The sequence below is a fragment of the Pelodiscus sinensis genome, chromosome 2, assembly GCF_049634645.1.
Source record: "Pelodiscus sinensis isolate JC-2024 chromosome 2, ASM4963464v1, whole genome shotgun sequence".
Lineage (NCBI taxonomy): Eukaryota > Metazoa > Chordata > Testudines > Trionychidae > Pelodiscus > Pelodiscus sinensis.
In genome coordinates this window covers 158,223,808-158,251,243 of record NC_134712.1, presented here as the reverse complement: position 1 = coordinate 158,251,243, position 27,436 = coordinate 158,223,808, and the positions used below count along the sequence as shown (strand labels likewise).

The 27,436-nt window shown below is 42.1% G+C and overlaps 1 protein-coding gene across 1 annotated transcript in view; it reads right to left on the bottom strand.

Annotated features, from left to right (window-relative positions):
- The window catches only part of TNS3 (tensin 3), a 427,787-nt gene extending 400,668 nt beyond the window's left edge, over positions 1 to 27,119 (bottom strand). Inside the window, exon 1 of the mRNA XM_006136339.4 lies at positions 26,911 to 27,119. Coding sequence (XP_006136401.2) covers positions 26,911 to 27,003 — 93 coding nt within the window. The 5' untranslated portion in view covers positions 27,004 to 27,119. The remainder of the gene's footprint in view (positions 1 to 26,910) is intronic.
- Between the last annotated feature and the right edge of the window lie 317 nt (positions 27,120 to 27,436).

Sequence of the window (27,436 nt, the reverse complement as noted above, 5' to 3'; positions counted from 1 at the left end):
AAGTATTTTCGCAAAAGAGCGTCTAGATTTTGCGCAAAAGCATCAGTGCCAAAGTGCTTTTGCGCAAAAACATCCGTGCCCAGTATAGACGCACTTTTGCACAAGAAAGCCCCAATCGCCATTTTAGCCATCGGGGCTTTTTTGCGCAAAACAATTCTTCCCTGTCTACACTGGCTCTCTTGCACAAGTATTCTTGCACAAGAGGGCTTTTTCCCTGAGAGGGAGCATGAAAGTATTGGCGCCAGAAGCTCTGATTTTGTACATTACAAAGTCAGTGCTCTTGCGCAAATTCAAGCGGCCAGTGTAGACAGCTGGCAAGTTTTTGCACAAAAGCGGTTGCTTTTGCGGAAAATCCTGCCAGTGTAGACGCACCCCTAGAGATTTGTTCAGATTTCAGTTGTTGATGGCCAGCCAACAATGTAGCTGTACTCATGGAAACCCTTTAGCATAGATTGCTATGAGACATGATTTGTACCTATGCAGCCTACCCTAGTTTCTAGCATGTACAAACAGAGGCTTTGCTTGCCTGCACTGAAAGTTTGTCCAGCTACAGAGGTAGCTGTTCTGCTCGCTGGAATTGGGACACATTACCAGTGTATGTGAGTCCTATGAGCCCTAACCAATCTGATAGCTTTCTCTCCTAGGATAATAATTCTTGTGGATAAGGGAGAAGTGGTACATGTGATATACCTAGACGTTAGTAAAACATTTAATATGGACTTTCATGACCTTATCAATAAGCTAGGGAAATACAACCCAGTTGGGGCCACTATGAGGGTATGTCTACACTACAGCGCTAATTCGAACTAACTTAATTCGAATTAATTAATTCGAACTAAACTAATTCGAATTAGCGCAGCTAGACTTAAAAACTAGTTCGAATTAGCATTTTGCTAATTCGAACTAGCATGTCCACACAGAGTGGACCCTGAACAGAGGTTAAGGATGGCCGGAAGCAGTGCCGGCAGGGCATCAGATGAGGACTTAGAGCGTGGAGCTGCTGTCTCAGGCTAGCCGAGGGCTGTGCTTACAGGGACCCGACCCCCACCCCGGACAGACAGTTCTCAGGGTTCCCCCGCTTGCAAAGCAGTCCTGGCTTGGAGTGCCCTGAGTGCCCACACGTGGAACATCACAGCACTCGGCCATCAGCCCGGCTGCACTTGCCACAGGCTGCCATCCGGGGGGGAGGGGGCAATCAGGGGGCTTCAGGAGAACTTCCACCCCGAGAAGCCCACAGAACCAGCCCAGTCCTCCCCATCGGGGGCGTGTACCCCATTCCTCCCTCACCTCCTTCCACTTACCCTTCCCTAGCCCCCTTCCTGATGTACAAAATAAAGAAAACGTGTGTTCAAAAATAGAATCTCTCTTTATTGAACAAAACTGGGGGAGACTGGGAAAAAGAGGTGGGAGAGGGGAAGAGAGAGGCTGGGAGAGGGGAGGGCAACTAACATGATCAGGGGTTGGGAACAGGTCCCATATGAAGAGAGGCTAAAGAGACTGGGACTTTTCAGCTTAGAGAAGAGGAGATGGAGGGGGGATATGATAGAGGTCTATAAAAGCAAGAGTGGTGTGGAGAGGGTGCATAAAGAAAAGTTCTCCATTAGTTCCCATAAAGAAGGACTAGAGGACACCAAAGGAAAGGAATGGGTAGCAGGCTTCAAACTACTAACAGAAAGTTCTTCTTCACAAAGCAAATAGTCAACCTGTGGAACTCCTTGCTGCAGGAGGCTGTGAAGGCTAGAACTATAAAAGAGTTTAAAGAGAAGTTAAATCAAGTCATGGAGGTTGGGTCCATGGAGTGGTATTAGCCAGGGGGTAGAAATGGTGTCCCTGCCCAAAGATTGTGGAAGGCTGGAGATGGATGGCACGAGACAAATGGCTTGGTCACTGTCTTTGGTCCATCCCCTCCAGGCTACCTAGGGTTGGCTGCTGTCAGCAGCCAGGCTACTGGACCTTTGGTCTGACCCAGTACGGCCATTCTAAGCTCAGGGCTCAGGGTCGGGGTCTCAGTGGACCACCTTGATTTTCATGCCAACCTGCTCCTGGGTGGCCAGGCTGGCAGCTCTCCTGCCCTAGACGGCCATTTTCCTGTGCCTAGTGCGGAGTTCGTGGACGAGGTCCACGATGTCTGCACTAGACCAGGCCGGTGCCTGCCTCTTGCGGTCCTGGCAAGGCTCCCGAGAGCTGCCAGCCTGGTCCCGGGAAGAGGCGGAGGACTGGGGGGCATCGGGTGGCTGGCTCATGGCGTGCCAAGTGCAGGGTCTGCTGGCTGGGTGCTGGCAGGCTTGCACCTGGCAGGGCACCGTAGCCAGCCCGTGCCCCTTTAAGGGCTCCGGGGCCGGGAGGGGGGCATACAAGTTTCCCTGGTGGTGCCCAGAGTGGCCACCAGGGAAAGCTGGGGAGGGCTAGCCTCCCACTAGTTCGAATTAAGGGGCTACACAGCCCTTAATTCGAACTAGTAAGTTCGAACTAGGCTTAGTCCTTGTGCAATGAGGTTTACCTAGTTCGAACTAAGCACTCCGCTAGTTCGAATTAAGTTCGAACTAGCGGAGCGCTAGTGTAGCACCTATGAAAGTTAATTCGAACTAACGTCCGTTAGTTCGAATTAACTTTGTAGTGTAGACATATCCTAAGATGGGCGCATAACTGGCTGGATAACCACTCAGGGAGTAGTTATTAATGGTTCATAGTCATGCTGGAACATTCATTAACTATTTAGATATTGGTATAGAGAGAACAATTATTAAGTTTGCAGATGATACCAAGCTTGGAGGGGTTGCAAGTCCTTTGGCAGACAGGGTCATAATTCAAAATGATCTGGACAAATAGGAGAAATGGTCTGAGGTAAACAGGATGATGTTTAATAAGGACAAATGCAAAGTACTCCTCTTAGGAAGGAACAATCAGTTTTGCACAGACAGAATGGGAAGTGACTGTCTAGGAAGGAGTACTGCAGAAAGGGATCTAGGAGTCACAGTGGACCACAAGCTAAATATGAGTCAACAGTGTGACAATGTTGCAAAAATACAAACATGATTCTGGGATGCAATCTTCCCCTCTACGCTGTGCTGATTAGGCCTCAGCTGAAGTATTGTGTCCAGTTCTGGGCATCACATTTCAGGAAAGATGTGGAGAAATTGGAGACAGTCCAGAGAAGAGCAAAAAAAAGATTAAAGGTCTAGAAAACATGAGCTATGAGGAAAGACTGAAAGAAATGGGCTTGTTTAGTTTAGAAAAGAGAAGACTGAGAGGGGAGATGATAGTAGTTTTCAAATATCTAAAAGGGTTTTACAAGGAGGAGAGAGGAAAAATTGTTCTTCTTGGCCTGATGATAGGACAAGAAGCAATGGGCTTAAATTGCAGCAAGGGAGGTTTAGGTTCGACATTAGGAAAAACTTCCAAACTGTCAGGATGGCTAAAAACTGGAATAAATTGCCTAAGGAGGTTGGTGGAATCTCCATCACTGGAGAGATTTAAGAGCAGGTTGGATAGACATCTGTCAGGGATGATCTCAATGGTGCTTGGTCCTGCCATGAGGGCAGGGGATTAGACTTGATCTCAAGGTCCCTTCCAGTTCTAGTATCCTATGATTCTATGACTGCAAGGGTACATCCATACTGTGATTTAAAACCTGGAACACCAAGTCTCAGAGCCTAGTCAGGTGTCTTGGGCTCATGGGACTCTGGCAACAGGGCTAAAAACTGCTGTTCATGTTTGTGCCCCAGCCCTTGTGGGGTCTTAGAGATCAGGCTCCAGCCCAAGCATAAAATATACTGCAATTTTATACTGTGGTCGAGCCCCCCAAGGGCTCCTGGGCCGCCAGCTGCAGGTATTTTGTTCCAGTGTAAACATAGCTAGAGTCTAATCCCACTCTTACGTCAATGGGAGGTTTTCATTCAATGAGAGCAGGGTCAGACCCCATAAAGTTAATCCCATTTTATACTTTGAAAGGAATAGGAAGAAACTGGACAGATTTTAGGTGCATTTGCCTTCTGTCACAGTAGAATTAGACACTGCCGGGACCAATATGCTGAATTAGTGAGACTAAGGTCTGATAAAATGCAGCAAATCTTATCTTCCTTTTAGAATTGGTCAGGTCTTGCTGAAAACAGCAACACTATCATAGGTAATATTGAGTGAAATCTTGGCCCTAGCAAAGTCAATGGCAAAACTCCCATCAACTTCAATAGGCCCTTCATTCTTACACAAGCCATCTTTTCCCACACTTTCCAGCTGTAGCATTTATTACATGGGTAGAAAATAGCGTGTGGTGACAACATGAAGACCTTTTCATTTCTCCCCCTTTCCTCCACATTCCCACTCCATATCAAGCTCTCCACCAATATTGTTCTTCGTCAGGGCTCAATCCAACTCCCACTGACTTCTAGAGGAGCAGGACAGAGCCTTAATCCTTAATTCACAGGTACCCAGTGTCACCTCACCTATTTTGATACAGACAGATGACAAATGATGTTTTGTTCCACTAGTTCATTCCCTCTCCCCCCGCCCCATAGAAACACTGCTTGCGTTCCCTTCTGTATACTCAGGTCACTATTTGACCTTTCTCTGGCCCTCCCCACTCCAAAAATCACTTTCATGTTTAATGAAATCATTGAAACTGAAAGCATTTTTTCAATCCTAAATGCTGAAACTTTGCCTTAACAAAACAGTTTGCTTATTAGCTGGGTCCTGGAATTTATGTCTTTGAGACATTTCAAGTGACCTTCAGGGAAAATAAGAAACAAACTACACCTGTTTATTCATGGCAGCACCCAGCAGAAGACAACATTATTCAGATGACTGGTCATATATTTATTGGTCAGATGTTGCCATACACTAATGTGCTGGTATTCCACTGCCATAATGTATGGCTTCCTAGAGGATAAATAATATTCCAGACAATTTTAGTCATGATAAAATAACAGAGAAAAATTCTGCACATTATAAGTGTCTGTTTCTTTTATTTTTCCTTTTGTATCTTTTTGACAGGCAGTCAAAACCCTTGAGGCAAAGATTTTAATCCTACCCTGTGTTGGGAAACCAGATACTGAAATAAAGACAGAAACAACAGAGTTTTGGGTGAAAGTATTCCCTGAATTGCACAGTATTTAAAGATATTAGGAAACGATGAGAAATACATTTCCCCTTTGTTTTCCATTATAAAGGCACAGGGAGACTTTCATACTGGACTAACCTTCTTTTGTTACTAGGTTCTTTGGAAAGAAAGGTGCAAGGCAGTTATTTTTTGTTATAGTGATTAAATCTTTCTCCACTCAACCCAACTTTTCTTTCCTCACAATACAGTGAAATCAGAATCTTACATGTACGACATCACAGCCTATAACCACAGACATTAAGAGCAAAATTCTGCTCTCTGCTATGCTGATCTAATTCCACTGTTGCATAATAGGAAAATTTGGCTCTGTGACTTAACAGCAAGATCAAACAGGAGAGGAAGACTGAGCATGAGGTAGCAACTATACGTTAAAATACAAACAGGTTTGCTAATTAGAAAACATGAGAAATGGGTGAGTGGTTAGCTTCAGGGGGTAGTGGTGGCATATGGAAACATTTTTTTAAGGGAAGAAAGTTCTGTAATACTTATTTTGACCAACTCTGCCTAATTTTCTATTGTCTGGCATCTTTAGCAGTCACTTACATCAACCTTGTGTGCAAATCCAGATTCAGAACATCCCAAAATATGAGGTTTCCTAATCTGAGGTATTGAGAATTGGCTGAAGGAAGTGGTTCTTTCCAAGTAAGATCATAACAATGGGCACATTTTCCTTGGAGATTGTATTTCCATATCCCTTTATAAATCATTCTCAGTAATGGTGGCTCAATTATTTACTAAGAGCAGCACATTCAAGGAAGTTTCCTAGAAATTTAACAAAACTGGTGTCTTCCTTTTGGCCTTCTGTCACCATGAACATATGTGCAGGTCACGTTTCCGCCCCTAAAAAAATCCTGAATGTGGCAGCCGAATAAACATGGTTCCTTTCCTCATGGGAACAAATGTACTGTCGCAGAAATACTTGCAGTTGATCTGTTTAGATACATAACTTCTGGAATTCACACCCTTAGGGGGCTAAGTAAAGCACATTTCACATGGCAGGGTGAGGAAGGGATGAGTTATAAGCCCACTGTTAATGTCCTTAGGCATCCTCATTTTGCAAAGCAAAGCATTCTGTTTACCATTAGGCCTCCTATCATCATGGTTGAAAACACAGTGGAGACATGGACTGAGCTAATTCTAATACCTTGTTGCATTCTAGGAACATAACCACAACTTATTATGCACAACAGAAGTAATGTTTGGGTGGTGGAGGAGGATTACCCTACCTCAGCATGTGATATCACAATGATACGGAATAATCATCCCATGCTGTCCCTCCTTCTAGTGCTGCCCCATTACATCCTAACCCACACTTAACAGAGATAACTGAGCTTTCCATCTCAATGTATCCAGCAGGGCTTGTAAATTCAAGGCAGTTAATGGTAAAGTCAGAAAAAAGTCACCATATACTAAGACCCATGGCTTTCCCCCACTATTACCTAAGTAAATACTTAGGAGGACATAGATACACAGACATTTATAGATGACATGTGAATTATGTACCGTATGTGCATAAATAGAGATACAGGCAGTCCCCGGGTTATGTACAAGATAGGGACTGTAGGTTTGTTCTTAAGTTGAATCTGTATGTAAGTTGGAACTGGCGTCCAGATTCAGCCGCTGCTGAAACTGACCGCCAGTTCTGACTTACATACAGATTCAACTTAAGAACCCCAAGCTTCCCCAAGTCAGCTGCTGCTGAAACTGATGCGCGCTGATTCCAGGAAGCCCGGGGCAGAGCAACTCTGCCTCGGGCTTCCTGTAGTCAGCGCTGGTCAGTTTCAGCAGCGGCTGACTTGGGGACGCCTGGGGCAGAGCAACTGGGGTGCTGCTAGGTTGCTCCAGTAGCACCCCTCAGCGCTACTGGAGCAACCCAGCAGCACCCCAGCTGCTCTGCCCCAGGTGTCCTGATTCAGCCACTGCTGAAACTGACCAGCAGCGGCTGAATCAGGACCTGGGGCAGAGCAGCTGGGGTGCTGCCGGGTTGGTCCAGTAGTGCCCAGAGCGGGTGCTGCAGGACCAATCCGCAGCGCCCCAGCTGCTCTGCTTCAGGGTCCAAAACAAAAGCCTGGTCTGCTGGAGGGGGGGGGCACACTATCCGCGCCCCCCCCCCCCAGCAGACCAGGGACACGGGGAGCAGAGCAGCAGCGGCAGCGGGGTGCCGCGCTTCTGAGGCTTTGCTCTGGCAAAGTCTCAGAGGCGCGGGACCCCTCCCCCCCGTGGCTGCGGCTTCAGTCCCGGTGCCTGTGGTCTGCTGGGGACGGTCCCCAGCAGACCACAGGCACCGGGTCTCAAGCGGCAGCAGCGGCGGTTCCCGCGCTTCTGAGGCTTTGCTCTGGCAAAGCCTCAGAAGCGCGGGAACCCGCCCGGTGCCCCTGGTCTGCTGGAGACGGTCTCCAGCAGACCAGGGGCACCGGAGCAGCTTATGAACGGGGCTTTCTCGCCCTGGAGCTCGCAGGTAGCAATCCGCTACCTCGACCTCCGGGGCGAGAAAGCCCTGTTCGTAAGTGCGGATCCGACATAAGTCGGATTCGCGTAAGTCGAGGACTGCCTGTACTTACCATGTATGACAGTAAACAGTGGTGGGCAACCTGCAGCCCACTGAGGTTCCACCTGTGGCCCATGGACCCACTGTCTGGCCCCATGCCTCATGCGCCTCACACACTGGGGCACTTCCTACTCCTCCTCCTCTCTCCCAGCACTTTTGGAGCATGGCAAACCTGCTGTTTGTGGCTGTTCAAGCTATGGGAGGAAGTGGGAGGAGAATGGACAGAGTATGAATGAGGTGATTTGAGGCACTCAGAAAGTGCTGGGAGGTATGGGGAGGAGTAGGAAGTGCAGGGCTCCGGTGCCCCAGTTCGCAAGAGGCACATAGAGGCAGACGGGGCACACATGAAATCCCAGTGGGCCATGGGTTGCTGCAGCCTGCTGAGGTAAAGGAGGACCACTCATGCAGCCCACTCCCTATTTTTGGTTACCCATCACAGATATAAAGCCTCAGTAGATTAAACACACAAATATACCCCCAAAGAGATTCTTTGTGTTTTTTCCTCTGATCTCCTAAGTATCGATTGATACATTAGTAATTTTCATCATTGATATTGCAATCACACCTCAGCGGCTCCAAGCAGCATTCAGAACCCCATTGTATTAAGCACATAAACTATAAGCATCCCCACCTAGAAGGATTTACAACCTAAGAATAAGATGGAAGACGTATGGCGACAGGACGACAGGCTGCACAAGATATGTAGTTTGTGGATAAAAAGTAATGAGTGAGATGAGATAAATGCTAAATTCCGTTGTGCTGTTACTAACTCCTCCTCTACTGCACACCTTAAAAAAGAATTAAATGACAGCACAGAAGTTGCTATATTTAATCAAGTGGCCTCCAAACAACCAATTGTTCAAGTCCCGAGGCAGAAATTTTAAATAATAAAAGCACCTGTTGCACCTCTCTAACCTGAAGAACTGAAATTTTTGGTTAGTCAAATCAGAGTTCACAATTTTAGTCTGTTCTCCCTTACGTGAAAACTAGAATTTAATATAAAGTTATCTTCCTGTGGATTTTATTAATTATGCACTAGAATATGTTAGAAAATTAGATCACTGTTACCAAATTCCAAAAAAAAAGGTTTAAAAATATGAGGGAAAAGATATCCCTCTCTGTTCTTAGCCTAATATTTATCCAGTTTTATTGGGTCCAGACCTACTAAATTCTGTGGGCTTCCCATAAAGGCTGGATCAAATTTTGCCAAATTTTTGTGACCCCCATCTGCAAGACGACCTTCTTAAATGCTGGACAGGCTCCATTTATATTTTGCTTTTATGTTTGTTCAATATCTCCTCAAATCAAATCTCAAGGAGAATGAAAGAAAAAGAACAAAGCCAGGGGAAACATGACCAAAACCCAAGAAGTTTTGCTCAGCTCTAGCTAGAACAGGTAAAACTAATTGGTTATACAGAAGATATTTTATAGAACATGTGAATGCTTTACCATATAGACACACTTAGGTCTGTGCAAAGGTGTAATACCATAGCTGTACAACACCAGTCTCACCCTGTCAGGGAAGGACTGAGATTGTGAAGTTTGGAGGAGGAGTCACTCTGGTGGAAAAGTGGTAGTGTGGTGCATAATTCAAGAGTTCCTTGGTGAAGGAGAAAAGGGGGATGGTGGAGACATTCCCAGGGAAAAGAGAACTCAGGGCAACAGGAGAGGTGGAAGAAACAGATCTGGACAGCAGTGGGCTGAAAAGTGGAAGAGGCCAAGTTGAGGAGGGTGGAAGAGCTTCCTCTCTCTCCTGGAAAAGGTGTGTATAGGCCAGGCATAACCTTGGTCCTTACACTCCCATCACGCAAGTTTGGGTCAGCAGCTGCCACAGACTGCTCACAATGGGAAAGGAAGAGCAGCTGACAGGCCAGCAGAGTAGGACTGGCCCCGGGGAACACATAATGATCCTTTAAAAGGGCTTAACAGATGCTGTTCGTGTAAGTTCTTCCTCTTGCTCCCTAAGGCATAGTGTCTGCCAAAGACCCAGTTCCCCCACAAGCTGCTGCCTTCCCCAAACCCACACAAGCAGCAGTTTAAACCACTAGAGATGCAGACTGCACAAGATATGTAGTTTGTGGATTGCAGTGTTGAAAGCAGGGTTATTGAAAGGGTTGAATCGCATTCACAAGTGTTTGTGAAATGCTTTGAAATGGAAGGTGCCATCAAAGTGCAGGATATTGTTATAAAGAAAAAAAATGTACTGTAATTTATGGGTCTGAATTCATCACTGTGCTAATGAAACTCCACCAGTCACAGCCTTAGTTATGGTTTTGTGCCCATTAATTAAAGAAAACTGATCAATCACTGAATACTCGAGAGAATAACAGTCAGGGCCACAGAAGCAGTGGGCAAAGCCACTTGTTTACAGAGGAGTCACCATAAGAGAGAAGTGGGAGCTGGGAGGAGAAGCAGGGAAAGAAGGAGAGCAGCTGTTGTTTTGGGATACCAAGAGACTAAACAAGGGCTAAAAGTTCTGCCCGATACAAAGTAAAAAAACTGAGTGACACTTTTAAAATTAAGTTATTCAATCTCATCCTGAGGTTTGTGGTGACTACAGAAACAATATATGCATTGCTCTGGCAACTTATTATATGAGGTCACCTGACATTCAATCAAATTATTGGCTTGTAATTTGCAATTGTGTATTATCCATTGTAGTTGAACCAGGTTGAACCTCTCTGGACTGGGACTCTCTGGTCCAGCAGCATCCGTGCTCCTGGTGCCCCTGCAGCCCCGGTGGCCCCAGAGCAGGCCACAGAGCCTCAGTGACTCTAGAGCAGTAGGGCCCTGATAACGTGGGGCAGCAGAGTTCCAGCAGCCCTGGGGCTGTGGAATCAGGCAGCCTTGGGGTAGTAGAGCCCGAGCAGCTCCCTAGCTGGCCGAGGAGCTGGGAACCCGGTGGCCCAGAGTCAAGTGAGCCTGGCAGAGGGGCTGACCTCCCCTGGTCTGGCAAACTCCCTCCTTCGGGACTGGTCAGGTCCCAAGGTTACCGGACCAAAGATGTCCAACCTGTATATTGTTAAGGCACATTAGGAATCCACAGCATTGAAGGTTTAGGATGCATGGGGCTTTCCATTTGAAGCTAGAAAGTGTCCATGTGCAGATGACACAGGTGGTAACTACATATTTCATGGGCAGATTATATTAACGTGCATCATGACACTTAAAATGCACTGAAGTTAGGAAATTCAAGTTTTGAATCCCACAGCAAATATAACTCTGACCTTACTATAAATGCAATTCTTTGTCATAGTCTATCTGGTGTTAATTTCAATTTTGACACTTCCCTTTGAATGTTGAGGATCAACTTTATAGTATTTTGAGCATTTTCCTACCTCCACCTCACTATTCCCTCCAACTCTACTCCAAAAAAATTCAGCCTGTCCAGAGTCCTTTCTGATTGACCACTGAGGCTTATACCACATCACTAGCACCCAACCCTGCTCAAATAAGTTAAAAGTAATCAAATTTAAAATCTACAACATTTTTTTTAATTTGCTTTCAAACTTTATTTCAGACCAAAAGGGGACTTTTTTTTCCAGTACATTATAAACATTTACAATAATAGTCCTAAACACCTATCACCATCTATTTAATTTCTTGAACTTTCCTGTAAGTGTAATCTACGCAAAACAACTTTGCCTGGTCAACAACGGGCCTCACCTGCTAGTATTTAATGTTTCTTTTATGGAATCTAAATTCAGTAGATGTTATTTGTGGCTAGACCTAGTCAAATGAATGAATAAGTGCTGATTTCAATGTACTAAGTTTTAAGTGTCATTTTGAAGAACTGAATTATTGTAACTGTATTTTTCATGCTGTAGCTGTAATGTTTTAAGTAACACAAAGTGCCTAGAGTTTATGGCAGGCAAAAGATAAGCTGAAATTTTAAAAACCACACATTTACCCATTCATGGGTATTGTATTATTTGGTATTACCATTTTCCTATTTAATCCATTCCACAGGCATGCAGGCAGGAGCACAACCATGTAAGTTAGGTAACCAATCACAAAACATAAATAACAGTAAATTACTGCATAGCTGAAATAGCCCTATGGTCTGAAAATTGTGTGTGTAACTTGGCCAAAGCACAGTTACGTGCAACAGGTAATCTACTCACTCCCACTCTGGTCCAGTCATGCTGAGTTAAGGGGGCCTTAAAATACAGGCTAGGGGGTGATGTCCCATGGTGTAGTCACTGCAGAGGACAGATGTACTACTGCTGTTCAAATACCCATTAGACATGGCATGGAGAGTGTGCTGGGATGGGAGGGGCATACCAGCACAGGTCCTCACACACACACCATTGCAGATTCTAGGAAACACTGCATGCCTTAGGACAGGTTGGGAAAGTGGTCATAACTTAGACAGGCCCTCGGGACTGTTTAAGTTGCCCAGAGGTCTTTCCAGCCTTTGGAGCAGCCCACAATTGTGATGGCACTAAAGCTGCCTTAACGTCATCTTAGTTCCCTTTCAGCTGAGTTGAGTTGCAAGTTCTGTGATGTGCACAGATGTCAAAGCACAGACTTCCATTAGTCCACTAATTCAGACTCCCACCCACTAAACACAGTTGAAGAAAATCAGTTTTTGTTTCCCAAACCAAGGGGCTAAATTTGTAATTTCAAGATTGGGGTCCAAAACCGTAATGAATATTATCTATGAAGAAAATAGTGCTCAACTATTTTAGATATAATTTAGAGAGGCACAACAGAGCATCTTTAGCATCTGTATCATTGGAAAGCATTTCCACCTTGCAACTTCCAAAAGCTTTCCAATGGCTTTCCGCCATGCATTTATTACAAAGTGGCTGGAAGTGGTCAGTTTTGCTCCAGAAGCACAAATACTTCTGCCCACACTACTTACAAAGCTGAAAGAGCATGATTTTGCAGGGATCTGCTCAGCTGTACTTGAAAGCTAGATCATTAATGCCTTGAGGAAAAAAAAAAGAATGTCTGAGGCTTCAACCTGTGGTTTTTTGAAGCACTGCCTTTTCCCCAACCTGTATTAATTAAAGTCTGATTATCCCCCTGAGGAAAGAGGGAGAAGTGAACTAGAAAAGATGAATTGCATCTGTAATTACTGAAGGAAATCAGTCATTCTCTGGCATTACCACTTGTCTCAACAAATTGCCTAAGAGATTTCAGGGCTGATGCCAAAGGCAGAGGAGAGGCCCTGCATTAAAATAAATAAACAAAATAAAATAAACTTCATTTCTTTAGTTTGATTTGAGATTTGTATTAATGTGTTCATATATTTGTGGTGTATGTGGTCAGCAGTTACAACCAACCTCCTGTGTCTGCCACTCAAAGTGACAACACACACAGAACACAAATCTTAACCAAGTTATTAAAAAAGGCCAAGTTTTCTAAAAAGAAGAGCCTAAAACTAGGCTTCAAAATTCATGTTCATGTGCCTAAGAAGGGCCTTGAGTACAGGAGAAACTTGCTCTGATTTAACAAATTAGTTTTAAAACTGATTTAGTTAAACTGATTCAGCAAAACAAAAAACAGGACTATGTAGCACTTTAAAGACTAACAAGATGGTTAATTAGGTGATGAGCTTTCATGGGCCAGACCCACCTCCTCAGATTCAGCAAAAGATTGAGTGGAAACTCTTATTTTGATTTATACCTGTTTTAGTACCATTTAGTTTAAATTGATTCTCAGTCTACTTAAATTAAGATCAAGTCAATTTGTTTTAAACCAAAATTTAAAAAGGGCCAACTTTTCTATCAATTTTACAAACTTGGTTTAAAAATAATTTGTTAAACTAACACAACTTCCTCCTGGAGAGAAGGTCTAAGTAGTCTGATTTTCAGAATTGCTGGGTCCTCAACAGTTCACGTTAAAATCTAGGTGCCCAGCACTTTGGACAAGCAGTTCATTTGTTTAGAAGTCTAAACTGAAACACTCAAATTTTAAAATCTTGGCTCCATAATTAGTAATACAGAATAATACTAAAAGTAACAAAAATGGTAATAGTAACAGGTTAATATTACAACAATAGTACCTATTTAGGTTCTGGTAGATCTAGGCCTGAACCAAAATCTTGCATGCTAATATGGGTTCAGATGTAACTTTATAGTGTGAACCTCTCTCTGGCCTCAATTCAGGAAAGCATTCCAATTCAGCCCATGCTTGAAACTGATACATATATAAGTGCTTTCCTGAATCAGGGCTTCTATTTTCAACTTAAACGGAACATTATGAAACCTTCGATTCTTGTGCTTAGAGGAGGAGGTTGCAGTTCTTGTTTTCCTTCATGACTGACGATGACACTGCCGGTTTTATGTCTTACAACTGTGGTCATGGCTAAAAAGGACCGATACCTGACTGGCAATCCTTTTAGCATAAACTGCATAGGTGGCTTGATACCAAAGAAGAGATTACAATCAGTGACTGATGTATATGCAGATGAGAGACTACAACATCCAGCATCATCATGACTTTTACACAAGACGACTACGAAGGCATTGCGTGCAGTTTGTGGAATCATTCTGTGTGTCTTCTATAGTAGTAGACAGCCATTATGTCTGCATCTGCTTGCTGTGTCACTGTCCACTATAACAACCATTACGGTCTTTGCTACCTACATATTAGATAGGGGAATGGGTTAGTGAATATCAGTCCGAGTGTGGTCCTGTTCTCTTCACCTCTGACATCCCCTGGAGGACTGCAATAGCCAGTTACCAGTTAGTACTGCTCAGGAGGTACTGCAGCCTATGGAGCGGCTATGTTATTTAGTCTTCTTTTACCTAAACAAGGCTAGCTGGCAGCCAATGATGATAGTACACTGGAACCTCCATGCTCTGGGTGTCCCTAGTCCAGGAACACCTGCACTGCTGCTCCCCCTCCACCTCAGCTGTAGTACAGCAGCATGCAGAGCTGCTTCCCCGGAAGCTTTTCTCCACTGCTTCCAGAGTGGCGAGATGTGTGTGTGTGTCTGAGAGTGTCATGGGGCATGGAGCCACGTGTGCCCCCACGAGTGGGGTGCCAGGTAAGTGCCCCACTCTCAGACCTCTCATAACCAGACCCCTCCCTGGCCCAGCAAACTCTTTAATCTGGACACCCTATTTCACATGGTTGCCAGATTAAACAGGTTCAAATGTACAGGTTGAAGCTCTCTAATCCAGCACTCTTTGGTCTGGCATGATTTAGTTAGCCAGATAACCACTTCTCATGCATGCGGCCAAGTTTTCTGCAGTCCCATTAAATTTGTTTATAGGCATCAGTCCTAGCTGTCAGTGTTCTGTGCTGTTATTTAGCTCTAGTTGATTCCGGAATGTCTTCTAACATCCCAGTAAGAAGTGGAGGTGTTGGCAACGGTGCTAGAGAATATTGACTTCCCATGGTCAGGCACATTCTCTGGTTTGGCACTGGTCAGGTACTGAGAGTACCGGACTAGAGAGGCTCAATGTGTAGTAAAATCATCACATCACTCACCAGCATAGATGCTTCACCCAGGTCTGTGGCACTGTGGAGATCAACCCACCAATTTTAAGAGAGTTTTCATCTGAGATTTTGAATAATGGCATGACACAGGTATAGGTTTGGATTGGCCCCTCCTCTAGTTTCAGGAATAATTTCAAAAGGTTCCTGTATTTCATGTACAAAAGAATAATATGTTATGCTGAATTTCTCCAGGATTAGCAATCAGCCCCTCATCACATACACAGCCTCTCACTTTGAAATGCCCGAAACCTCTCATCACTTTTCCCACTATTAGGATCCCCAGGTCCTGACATGAATGAGAGAGGAAAGAGGAAAGCTAATTTGAGTAGCATAGTGCCATCTCTCACCACTAAGTGCACCAACTGGCTCCCAGAGAATTAACAGGAAAAAAAATTTCAGTCTCTCATTTTACACCAATTTAGTTCAGTTTTCTTTCCATTAAAAAAAAACATTTTTAAAAGCAAAACATAGAGAAAGACTATTTTATAAGTTACATGCTTGTCAGTTTGCTGTCCTGTTGCACAGTTATGGGTAATCAGTTCTAAAAGCGAATTAGGAAACAAAAATGACAATTATTACATGCTATTATATCCCAAATTCTGTTCACTTTTTTTAGGGTACATCTATACTGCACAGCTGTTTCGGGATACCTGTGAGGTGTCCCAAAATAGCTATGCTTCATCTACACCTATTATTTTGAAATATTTTTTGAAATAATGGGCATGCTATTTTGCCATCCCAGTAAACCTCAAAGGTTAAGGGATGGCTTGAAATAGCAAGTTACTTCAAAATTTGGTGCTGTGTAGATGCGCCAAATGTCAAAATAAGCTATTTCTAAATAGATTTGAAATATAATATGCAAGTTGCGTAGTGCAAATTGGGTATCTTATTTCTAGTTTAGGGTGCTGTGTAGATGCACCCCCAGATAACAGAAGCATCTGCTTTTGCAGGCTGGCCTTTGCTTGGGCATACATTATTGTTATGGCAGGTATTTAGGACAGTATACATGCACTAATGCTGAAAATCAGCCATCACTGAGATGGCAGGTATGAATTTTCTTACCACAGTGGGTATGTCAACATTACTCACTAAGCCCTGGGACCAGTGTTCCCTGTAAATAGCGTGCTTGGACAGCCAGGAGAAATTCAGATGCCACATAGCTGATTAGCAGAGTGCTCATAGCTGCCCACAGCTGACAGCATGTGTTTCTACTGGTGGTGTCCATCTGCACATGCCTCAGTGCATATAACAAAATTTATTCTACTCATGGATGGAAAAAATTAGAGGGAACATTGCCGAAAACCCAGGCTGGAGACTCAGTTTCTAAACCCATGCTTGAACAACCACACTTCATTGCAAGCCTGCATTTACAGTTGCTGTACCCAGCTCACAGCCATGCTAATGCATCCATATTGCACTATACTGAATTTCCACATTAGGTCTGCAGTTTGACCAGCATCCACACTGCAGAATGACAGGGATTAGACTCTGGCTCTGACCCATGACTCTAAGATCTGTGTCCTGGATACTTACTGACCTGAGTCAGATTATTTGGTGCATGGATGGAAGGGAAGGGGAACTGGGTTGGGCTCAAACCTGAGTCAGAACCCTGCCATAATGTGCCAGTGTGAAACAGCAGCAGGAAATGAAATGTGATGGCCTACAATGGATAAGCCCTTACTCTAATATCCATTAAAAACATATGGGATCTCAGTTTTTAAGGTCTCTACTGAAATAGTTTCACATAAAGAGTAAAAGTAAGTGAATAGTTCAAAAATTCTCTATGAAAGGATTCCTTACTCTATGTTCGATTTGAGTAAGTTTGTGTTGTACAAGTGTTATCTATTCTCATGAACATTTAGAGTGCAGGAAAGCAGTCATGGTGCGAAACAGCACCTTAAAATGGACACCAGTAAATACAGTACAGTCATATATGATAAATATTATCGCATATGGGACACTTAACAGTAGTGGACAATGTTCCTGAAAACCCACAGCAGAATCCAGACATTAGAGCAGTTAATTTAACAAATAATACAGCACAAAATAAGCTATCATTTTCTTGTGCCCTCACTGATCTAAATGCTGTTCTGGGACTCTCCAGAATGAGTTCTTAGTTTATCAATAGGCATTAAATACTACAGAATTATGCACCTAACACAGAATATAGGTTGACTTCTCTTGTCCGGCACCCTGGGGATCTTACCAGTTCTGGATGAGGGATTCTGCCAGACCAGGGAAGGTAATTTCTGAGGTTCCCTGCCACCCACCACGGCCTTGCTGCCAACTTCCGAGAGGTCCCACTGTGGCAGCTGCCGACACAAGCACAGCCCTTCTTGCCTCCCAGCCCCAAATGGCAGCCCTGCCTCCACACACCCAGCTCCACTGTTGGGCTCCTGGCCCTGCAGGACAGCCCCTCTGCCGGGGTCTAGACGTGCTGCCGAGTGGCAGCTCCACTTGAGTTTCAGCCTGGAAGCCCCTGCTGCCTTCCGGCTTCACCAGACAGCTGTGCCAGGCAGCTGTGGGGCTGCTGGCTCTTTGCTGCACTGCCAGGCAGCCTCACTCCCAAGTTCCTTGCACCACTACCAGGTAGCCCTGTGGTTGGGTTCCTAGTCCTGCAGGGCAGTCCCTCTACCTCCTAGTCCCGTCAGGTAGCTGCTCTGCTCAGCAGCAGGGCTGCCAGGCTCCCAGTTGTGCTGCTGGGCAGCCCCACTGCTGGCTCCCAGCCTCACTGCTGTGCAGCCCTGCTGCCACCTGCTTCCCTCGCCCCCCCCAGTTTCACCACCAGGAAGCAGCCCTACTGCCAGACTCTCAATTTCTCTGCTACAAGACAGCCCCACTACTGGGCTCCAGCCCTTCACCTGGGCTCTCGGGTCCTGGAACATCCCTCATCCTTCTGAACCAGAGATGTTGACGGACCAGAGAGTCCTGATTAAAAGAAGTTCAACCTGTACTGGGAAAACTTGGGGCTTCATATTGACCCACATGGTGGCTTGAGTTAACAGACCAATTAGCGTCCTAGCCTCCCTTTTCAAAAGCTTCTCTTGTTATTACCCTTTTTTTACTTCACGTTTAGATGCATCAGAATGATCTTGTATTACTTTTGTAGTTAGCACTGATGAGCGACTGTAATTAGCATTTAATAATATCTTTTTATTGTTCAAGCCCTTTAGAGACATTATGTAACTTGTATAGCCTTCCTTGTCCCAATTTTACAGACAGATACCTGGGGCAGCAGGCCTGGGCTCAAAAGGGAGGCACTGTCCAATGGAAATAATTAATCCATTAGCTGCACTGTTGGGCAGCTAAAGGTTCCTTGCCAAGGGCTAGAAGAGAGGCCTCCATGCTGATAGCCTGCTCTCCTGAAGATCCCTAGCACTCTGCCAATTTAGCAAAGGACAAGGATTTTTCACAGGGGCAGCTCCCCTATCTTGAAAGTGTGATGGGGGTGCAAGGAAATCTTCATAGTCATTTCCTCTGAATCCCTGTCCATTGTTTGTTTCCTACAAGGGGGGGTAGCTTGAACCAGAAATATTCCCGTGGCCGGCAGGATTAGAACTCAAGAGCTCCTTTGCACCTTGACTTTTGCCCAGGCCATTGTGTTATCCTTATCTTTGCAGCATTAGCCATTTTCTAGACTGTCGTGCCTGGGCCTAAATACTGAATAAATCATGGCATCATTTTTACCACACACCCTGGCAGCTTGACTGTCAGATTCAAGCCTGGTCTCAAAGCTCAGTGGCATACTTAACATTATTCGGTTATCTTGCCACTGATGCTGATCTGTAATTCACTGATAATTGGAATGCTCCAGGGTGCTCCAGTTTGCAAGGCAACAATGCAGGTCCCCTGGGCAAAGAGATTATTCCACATCAGCCTCTCTTCTAGATAGCCAAACTGGCTCCCTTTCCATTTTTCAAATCCCTTCTTAAAACTCACTTTGTTCTTTGTCCCCCTGAAACCTTGATCTTTGCCCCCAACATTGTCCTTCACCCCCATAAATCACAACTTTTATTCCCACAGTTGTAACCCCCTCGATGTTAACAGCGATTATTTAGAAAGATGTTTAGATTCTCATCCCACCATGTTTCTGCCTTTCTTGCCAATTCCTACTGGAAAGTTTATTTTATCAGCATCACTGCTGAGCGGCACAGAACAGTTCTTTGTTACACATGTGGAGTGAGCCAAGAAACACTGACGTGGACAATTGAGGAGAAAGACACAGACCTTAGAAGGAGAAGACTGAGAAAGATTTAGAATTAAATGATCTATGAGAACTGGGATAAACAATATTGGGGAGCATTACTGCCAATCTTAAGCTTTCCAAAATCATGAATCAAGATAATTTTTTTTTTTTTTTTTTGCTTTCAGGTTACTGAGGCATTAAGGTTTCTTATTTTCAATCTTTTCTCCACAGCATGGAGGGCTAGAAAATTATTTTCTTTAAAAAAATCCTTAACCAGGGGATTGGACAAAGCAAGTCTCAGGAGATAAACTATGGAATCAACCATGAAGACATGAGGAAGAGGAGGCACAGGGAGAAACTTCAGTTTTATAAAGGAGATGAGATTTTAAATAACAATGGACACTGAGATGGGAGAGGAAAACTACTTGTATTTATTCAAGGCCCTAAATTTATAATGTATATAACTTTATATAAATGGGGTATAGATTGTCTCTATGGGTGAGAGATGAAATGACTTCCCATCTCATATCACTTATTTTACTGAGAAATTAATTGGGCATTTTGATTTGTTGGCAGTATCCAATTAAGACTCTTAATATTAAATATGGTTATTTTTCTTGAAGAGCAAGCTGTCTGGTCACAAGTGAAATTCATCTCTGTGAAGAAAGTAAGTACAAGGCTCCTTCAGTCACATTTCAGATCTATATGAGGGAACAATTTGGAGAGACTTGAGCACATAGTAAATTTCACCTGTGAGGAGAATGTGGCATTAAAGTCTCTTTAATCACAGCTTGAAAACCTGGATTAACAAAATCTCACCCTTGGCTGTCTGAATGCACTAATGAAAATAAGATATGCCTCCCACTGACCTCTTTATGGCCTTAATAAAGCATCACATTTGTAACAAGGTAAAAAAAAAAGCCCCTTAGACCAGCTTGTAACAAGCTTGATTAATTTCAGGTAATAAATCAACACGAACAAAACCGAAGGGGACATAGTTATGTAGGAACCTGTAATCTGAGAGTGGGATCTAATATACTACATTTGTAACACTATATACACAGTCTTGGTTTTCATATTGACTCCCTAGATCGTAAACTAAACGGGATCAATGAGATTAATTCAAGGGTGGTGGCAGCAGAGGTGAAACAACAGGGTAAAAAGAACCGAGAGCCTAGATCCGGGGAGGCTTGTCTGCCATGTAGTTTAACTCTGAAAGTAAGTTCTGTAAAATCATTACCGTGGAGTTCCATGTTTATGTTCTCTGTTTACCGACCAAATATGCTCAGTTTACAAGTAAAAAGTTGTGTTTCTTAACAGCCAACCTTGCAAATTCAGCCTGGGGAGAATGGAAAAGCATAGTTCTCTGCACCTTGTGCACTATCACTAGTAACAGGGGTTCTGCAGTAAAACCAGTCTTATAGTCAAGAGGCTTGCACTTGTGTAGCCGGTTGAAAACTGATAAGTGATTCTGCTGAGGACACAAAAGAAGAAATAGAATCCAGCTTTCGGAACCATGTTGTCCATTTTAAACAACTGCTTTTCAGAAGAGACCGGCATTCATTTCTCTGTATGAGGGCAGACATTTCCAAAGAACTAAGGGTGCATCTACACAACACCCTAAATTCGAATAAGATACACATCATTTGTGTAATGCAAATTCCATCTTATTTCAAAACTATATCTAAATAGTTTATTTTGAAATTTGGCACATCTACACAGCACCACATTTCAAAATAACGTGCTATTTCGAGCCATCCCTTAGCCCTCATGCAACGAAGTTTACTGGGATGGCGAAATAGCATGCCCGCTATTTCAAAAAATATTTCAAAATAATGCGCAGCTTGTGTAGACGTGGGGTAGCTATTTCAGGATACTGGAGGAAATAGCCGTGCAGTGTAGATGTACTCTACGGTTGTAGTGCAGACTCCTTTAGACAGTTTTCTATACTGTTTGGAATCAAACACATTAGGATATTTACCTTACTGCTGGAAATTGTCCCTGCCTGTATGTTTCCATATCCATTCTACCTACCTACTTGCAGCTGGTACCACTGATGGAACAGTGGTGGGCCAACAAGTTGGAATGTACTGTACTCATTGCTGAGTGAAGCAAAATAAGGAACCCCTGAACAGTTTTGTTCTTTGCCTTGCACATAGCAAGAAATTATTATTGTGGTAGTGTTTAAAGCCTCAGAAATATTACTAAAAAATAAGTTCGGCTGTTGTGCGTTTACCGATGCAGCTTCATTGGACGTCACCAGTGGAAACAGTGCTGTAAGAGTGACAAAATTTGTCTCCATATCCTCGATAAGAATATCTTGTTTATTTTTCTTATTCCCACCACTCTATGCCATTATATTCAAGATATTGTTGATTCCAAGATCAAACTACCAGCTTAGTTCTATCGTTTTAGAAGAAATTCAAAATTGTGGTTTGTGATGTCTCATTACTTATGTGTCCATATGTGCAGCTTGGATGTATAAGAGATAGGAGGATAAAGAACAGGTTGGTTGTGTTATGATTTATTTACTTCATGAATGAAAAAAATGATGCATAAGTGGTAACTCATTGAGTCCCAAGCTACTTATTGTTTCCTAGCTAATTAAGACTGATAAAGAAATTTTAAAATTGAGTACTCGTGAAAAGCTCTGAGTGCTTGAGTTTAGGGTTATGTCTCACAGTACTATTGTGTTGTAAAGCAATTTTGCTTTAGGCTGATGGGGGTGGGAGAATCCAGCTTTTTATTTAATAGTTATTGTATTTTAGGATTTCAGCTTGCTCTTTCCTTACCCGTATGGGAGAAAATTTTCACCCAAAACTTTTTGGAGGGTCAGAAACACAGATTCATTGACACCAAACATTTTGTAAATTTTGCTGAATTGCTCATGCTGGAAAACTAAACATCTGAAAGTAAATATTTTGCTTTGGCATTTTCATTTACATTTTCAGCTAAAAGTGACTTTTCATTTTGAAATTTACACCACATTTATTACAAAATGTTACATATTAAAATGCTTGAAATTGAAACAAAATGTTTAGTTTCAAGTTGAACAAATCCTTTCATTGAATCTGAAATAATTTTTCTAACTTTTTTTGTAAGTGACAGCAATCCATTATTCACACAACCCTATTTAGCCATTTAGAAATTTACAGAACTTAAATTTAATTGAACCAAAAGGCATTTACAGTGTAATCAGAGGGGAATTATTAGTACTACAAGGACTCAAAAATAAGACTAATCATTATTACTATTACTGATGCCTATTTATTAGATCTGTTATATTAGCACTCAAAGATTACAAGTCAGTACCATTTTAACTGCTGTACAAACACAGTCCCTACCTCAAACTCAGCAGTTATTAGTCAGCACATCTTTTTTATTTGCATGCAGAGGTGATAATTATTTTTTATTGACATAGGTCATAAGAATGGCCACACTGGGTCAGACCAATGGTCCATCTAAACCAGTATCCTGTCTTCTGACAGTGGCCAGTGCCAGAGGGAATTAAAACTGTAGGGCAGTTTCAAGTGATCTATGATCCCTTGTTGTTCAATGTTAGCTTCTGGCAGTCAAAGATTAAGGATAGCCAAAACGTTGGGTTGCATCCCTAATCATCTTGCCTCTTAGCCACTGATGAGAAGTATCCTCCATTAATTTATATAATCCATTTTTCACTCAGATATGCTTTTTGCCTTTACAACATCCCATTGCAACAAGTTCTACAGGTTAACTGTACTTTGTATAAACTGCTACTTCCTTATGTTTGTTTTAAACTTGCTGCCTATTCATTTCATTGAATGACCAATGGTTCTTGTATTATACAGAGCGGTAAATAAAATTTCCCTATTCACTTTCTCCACACCATGTATGACTTTATAAACCTATCATATCCGCCTTCTTTGTCACCACTTTTCCAAGCTGAACAGTCCAAGTCTTTTTAATCTCTCCACATATTAAAGTTATTTTTGTTATCATTCTCTGTATATTTTCAATTTTAATATACTTTTCTGAGATGGGGCAACCAGACTTGTATACAATATTCGAGGCATGGGCATACCATATATGATGTTTTCTGTTTTATTATTTATCCCTTTCTAAATGGTTCCTGACATTCTATTAGCCATTTGACTATCACTGTACATTGAGCAGATGTTTTCAGAGAACTATCTACAATGATTCTGAGATCTTTCTTGAGTGGTAATTGTTAATTTAAATCCCATTATTGTGTATATGTATCTAGGATTATTTTTTCCTACTGTGCATTACTTTGCATTTATCAACATTCAATTTCACCTGCTATTTTGTTGGCTAGGCACTCAGTTTAGAGAGATCTCTTCATAATGCTTCACCAACAGCTTTGGGCTTACTGTCTTGAATAACTTTGCATCATCTGCAAATATTTCTCCCTTACAGTTCACCTTCTTTACCTAATCATTTATGAACACTGTATGTTGATCATTGGCCAGCTACCCATCACTCAAAGTGCTGTACAAACACGCACAAAGAAAGAGCGTGTAATATACCAAGTAATATATCAAGTATTTGGAACTGAGAAAAGACACTGTTTTCAGGAACTGGAAAAGTCAACATACAGACAACCTTTAAGTGGAATTTAGGAACTTTGTAAGAAACTCAGTATTGGAACAAGATGGGCTATACTGTATTCTGATTTTGCTTTAGGGCACTAAAAGTTGACCACTTTGATAAGGCTCAGAGATTGGTATTTTAGAAGCTTATCTATGTTGACTGGAGGAGAGTTTACCATACACAAAACCAAGTGCGTTCAAAAGTTCAATATCTTGTTCTGGAATTTTAATCAATTACTTGTAACAGCTATTCTTTTCTGCACATTAAAGTTTCAGTTTATAGTATAGTATTCCTCGTGAATATTCATTTTGATTAACAAAGAGTAAGAGTTTTCAGAAACTGTAGGGAAATTAATCAAATGATGTGGACAGTGGAACACATCAGTTACTACTTTGAAGTGCTTTACAAGTATTAGCCCTTAAATACCCCCTTAGACATGTACGATTAGCCCCATTTCCCAGAAAGGGAAATTGAAACAGACAGGTTAAGTGACTTACCCAGACAACAGAAAGGTTAAAATCTTGACCCTATTTAAGTCAATTGCTGAACTCCCACTGATTTCAGTGGGAAAAGGATTTCACCCAAGTAGCAATGTCAGAGTTAAGATTCAAACTCAGTTAATTCCTAGTTTTTCTTCCTGTGCTCTAGTCATCAGACCACTTCCTTATAATGGATAATGGTGGTGATCAGAAATATAGGATATCTGAGATGCTCTATTCAACATAGTTCAATTGGTATGTGTTTTTAAGTAAGATAAAGTTACTGTACATCAGCAGAGGCTATCATTGAACAAGGTTTCATTTTTTCTTTCATACAATGGAATTATTTCTAATATTTGTTTGTTTGTTTTTATATAGTGTTTTGTTAAATACCTGAAGAATTCTATACATTTAAAAAATTTAAAGCTGAGATTAATTAAACTCTTGCCTGCCTTAGTTTAGTGGGTATTATAACTTTGTGTTTGTACACCATTTAACACACTAGGATCCTAGTCCATAACTATGGTTCCTAGTTACCACAATATAGCATTGCAGTAGTATTACTAATAGTAACTACCTCAACCCACAAATGCCATTTTTGACATTCCCGAAGAACTGTTTTCATAAGTTTGGCATATACTTATGTATTATTCCTTGGAAGATGCAAAAGCTTACATAGTTGAAAGAATACTTTTGATATATAGCACAAGATTCAAATGGCAAATGTATTAGATATATTTGCAGGTAACATGAGAAAAATCAGATATGTATTCACTGAAGTTACTGAGTGAAATGTTAAAATAACTCAGCCAAACAATACGTGCCACCATTGTATATCATGACTATGAAAGCAGATAAATTTGAGCTAGTTAAAAGTTAGATAAGGATGAGAGCACTTAAATAGATTTAAAAACCCACTCTATGCAGAATCTTTGCCTTCAAAGTTTCAGCATTTGAGTCAATTAATACAAAATTATATGAATACATATATAAAAAAAACCCTTAAAATTTGATACTGAATATGCATGCTTTAGGAAGCTCTTCCAACTCAAAATTAGCTTCCACTTCAAAACCAGAGTGAGTCAAATGACATTTCCATATTACGTTTTAATCACTTATTTGTATTTGTTCTTACCATTAAACTGTAATGTTATTAAAGCTCAGAAACAGCTGCTGTGCCAAAGTATTAGTTTACATTAAAATAGATATTTCTAAAGCTCATGATGCTATTTATAGACCCTAGGTTTACAATGCTATGAGAAATTTTTAAAAATATTTTAAAATATTGTAACCATACTCTTAGAACTCATGCCTTCTAAATAGTCAATGCAATCTAATGGATATTCAACATCAGCGGTGAAAAAAATAGTCTGGTTACTCAAAATAGTATATAGCATATTCTGGTCACTCAAAATACTATACATTATAGTACAGTAATTATAATGTATAGTATTTTGTGTGACCAGAATATGCTTATAATGTGTTACCCTTAAAAATTAAGAACAAGGAAACAAGATACAGAACTACTACATGCCAATTGATCTCCCCATGCCCCACAATGCTATGAATTAAGGATGGGATATCAATCTAATACAACATAATCCTAACACTAGGGAATGATAACTTACTCTAAGTGTTTCTATTCAAATGCTCTTTCACATAAACAGACTTTGTGTATATGTAATAGAGACAGACATATATACACACCCATACATACCCACAAATATATCCACTCAGAGAGAATATATTTAGTATGTGATCATTATCACAGTCTTTTCTTTCAGCAATCGTGAATTTTCTTGCATTAGAAGTAATTGTAACAACTGCAGGAAATGAATTACAGCAACGGCTGTTAAACTTGATACCCTACAAAATATGCAAGTAAGTTGGTCCAAGATTTTACTCCAGTAACAGTTCTTGAATTCTCTTCTTAGGAATAAAAAGGAGGATAAAAAGACACAGATTGTTGCTGAGACTCTGTTATAATGCTTATTTACTAATTCAAAGCCAAACAGCCTGTAAAACAGTTCTTTCCATGAGCATCTTGATTTCAAGTGCTGCTCCAGCATTATTCTCTCAATAAAATCCTGCTAACAAGCCACATTGCCTTCTAAGAAAACAGTTACTAGCTGAAAGCAAAACATAGCCCCTTTCTCCTTTCATTCACTAGTTCCCCACCCCCTCCAATGCTGTTGTTGGCATAAGAAAAACAAAATGAATTAAATCTTCCATGCAGTGGTCACTTTATTATAGACAGCAGGAGCCCACATCATTCCCTCTAGGCATGCAAGATTGCAAGATCTGGTTATGTGTGATGTGATATAAGCAAGAGAGAGACTATTATATATAATTCAAAGGAAGTAAAGGAAAAGCCACACTGCTGGACTCCAACAAAATAAGTTCAATCAGCTTTCAAAAGCTAATGATTTGTTGCTCTTAAAAAAAAAAAAAAAGGCTATCTCTCCGTAAGCCACTTTTGCTATGTTAAGAAAACAAATCATGCAGACGAGGCTGAGAAGGAATCTTTTCATTGTACCTGTTTAGGATTGTGCTCCAGCAAAGGCAGAGAACATTCCAGCTGTTTTTTGTTGCTGGTCTTCCTACAGCAGTGAAAACTAACACCTCGCATTTTGGCTGCCCGCCCCCCACCCGACCCGGGCAGGAGGTGCAGCCCAGACTTCGTGGGCTCAAGGAAAGTCCCCCGTTCCAGTGAAATGCCTAATCCATTCTGTGTGGTATTAAGCAGTGGATTCACCTTCTGCTAGCTAACAATGTGATGTCAACCCCCTCCCTCCCCACCCCACCCCCTAATCCTTCCTGTCTAGGGATTGGTTGGCTCCCTGACCCAGGAGACTTCACAGGGCATTTCAGATGTCAACATGCGTTTCCAACACATAGCTGAACACCCATTCAGCAAAGGGACGACACACGCTCTCGTCTCAGCCCCTTAGCATCCCAGCTGGCAGCACAGAATCTTGCCTACCTGAGCTCATGGGCACTGCAAGGTACTTTGTAGTTTTCTTTGTAGTTTTGCAGAGTCGGGGTGAGGAGTGAAAGGATGG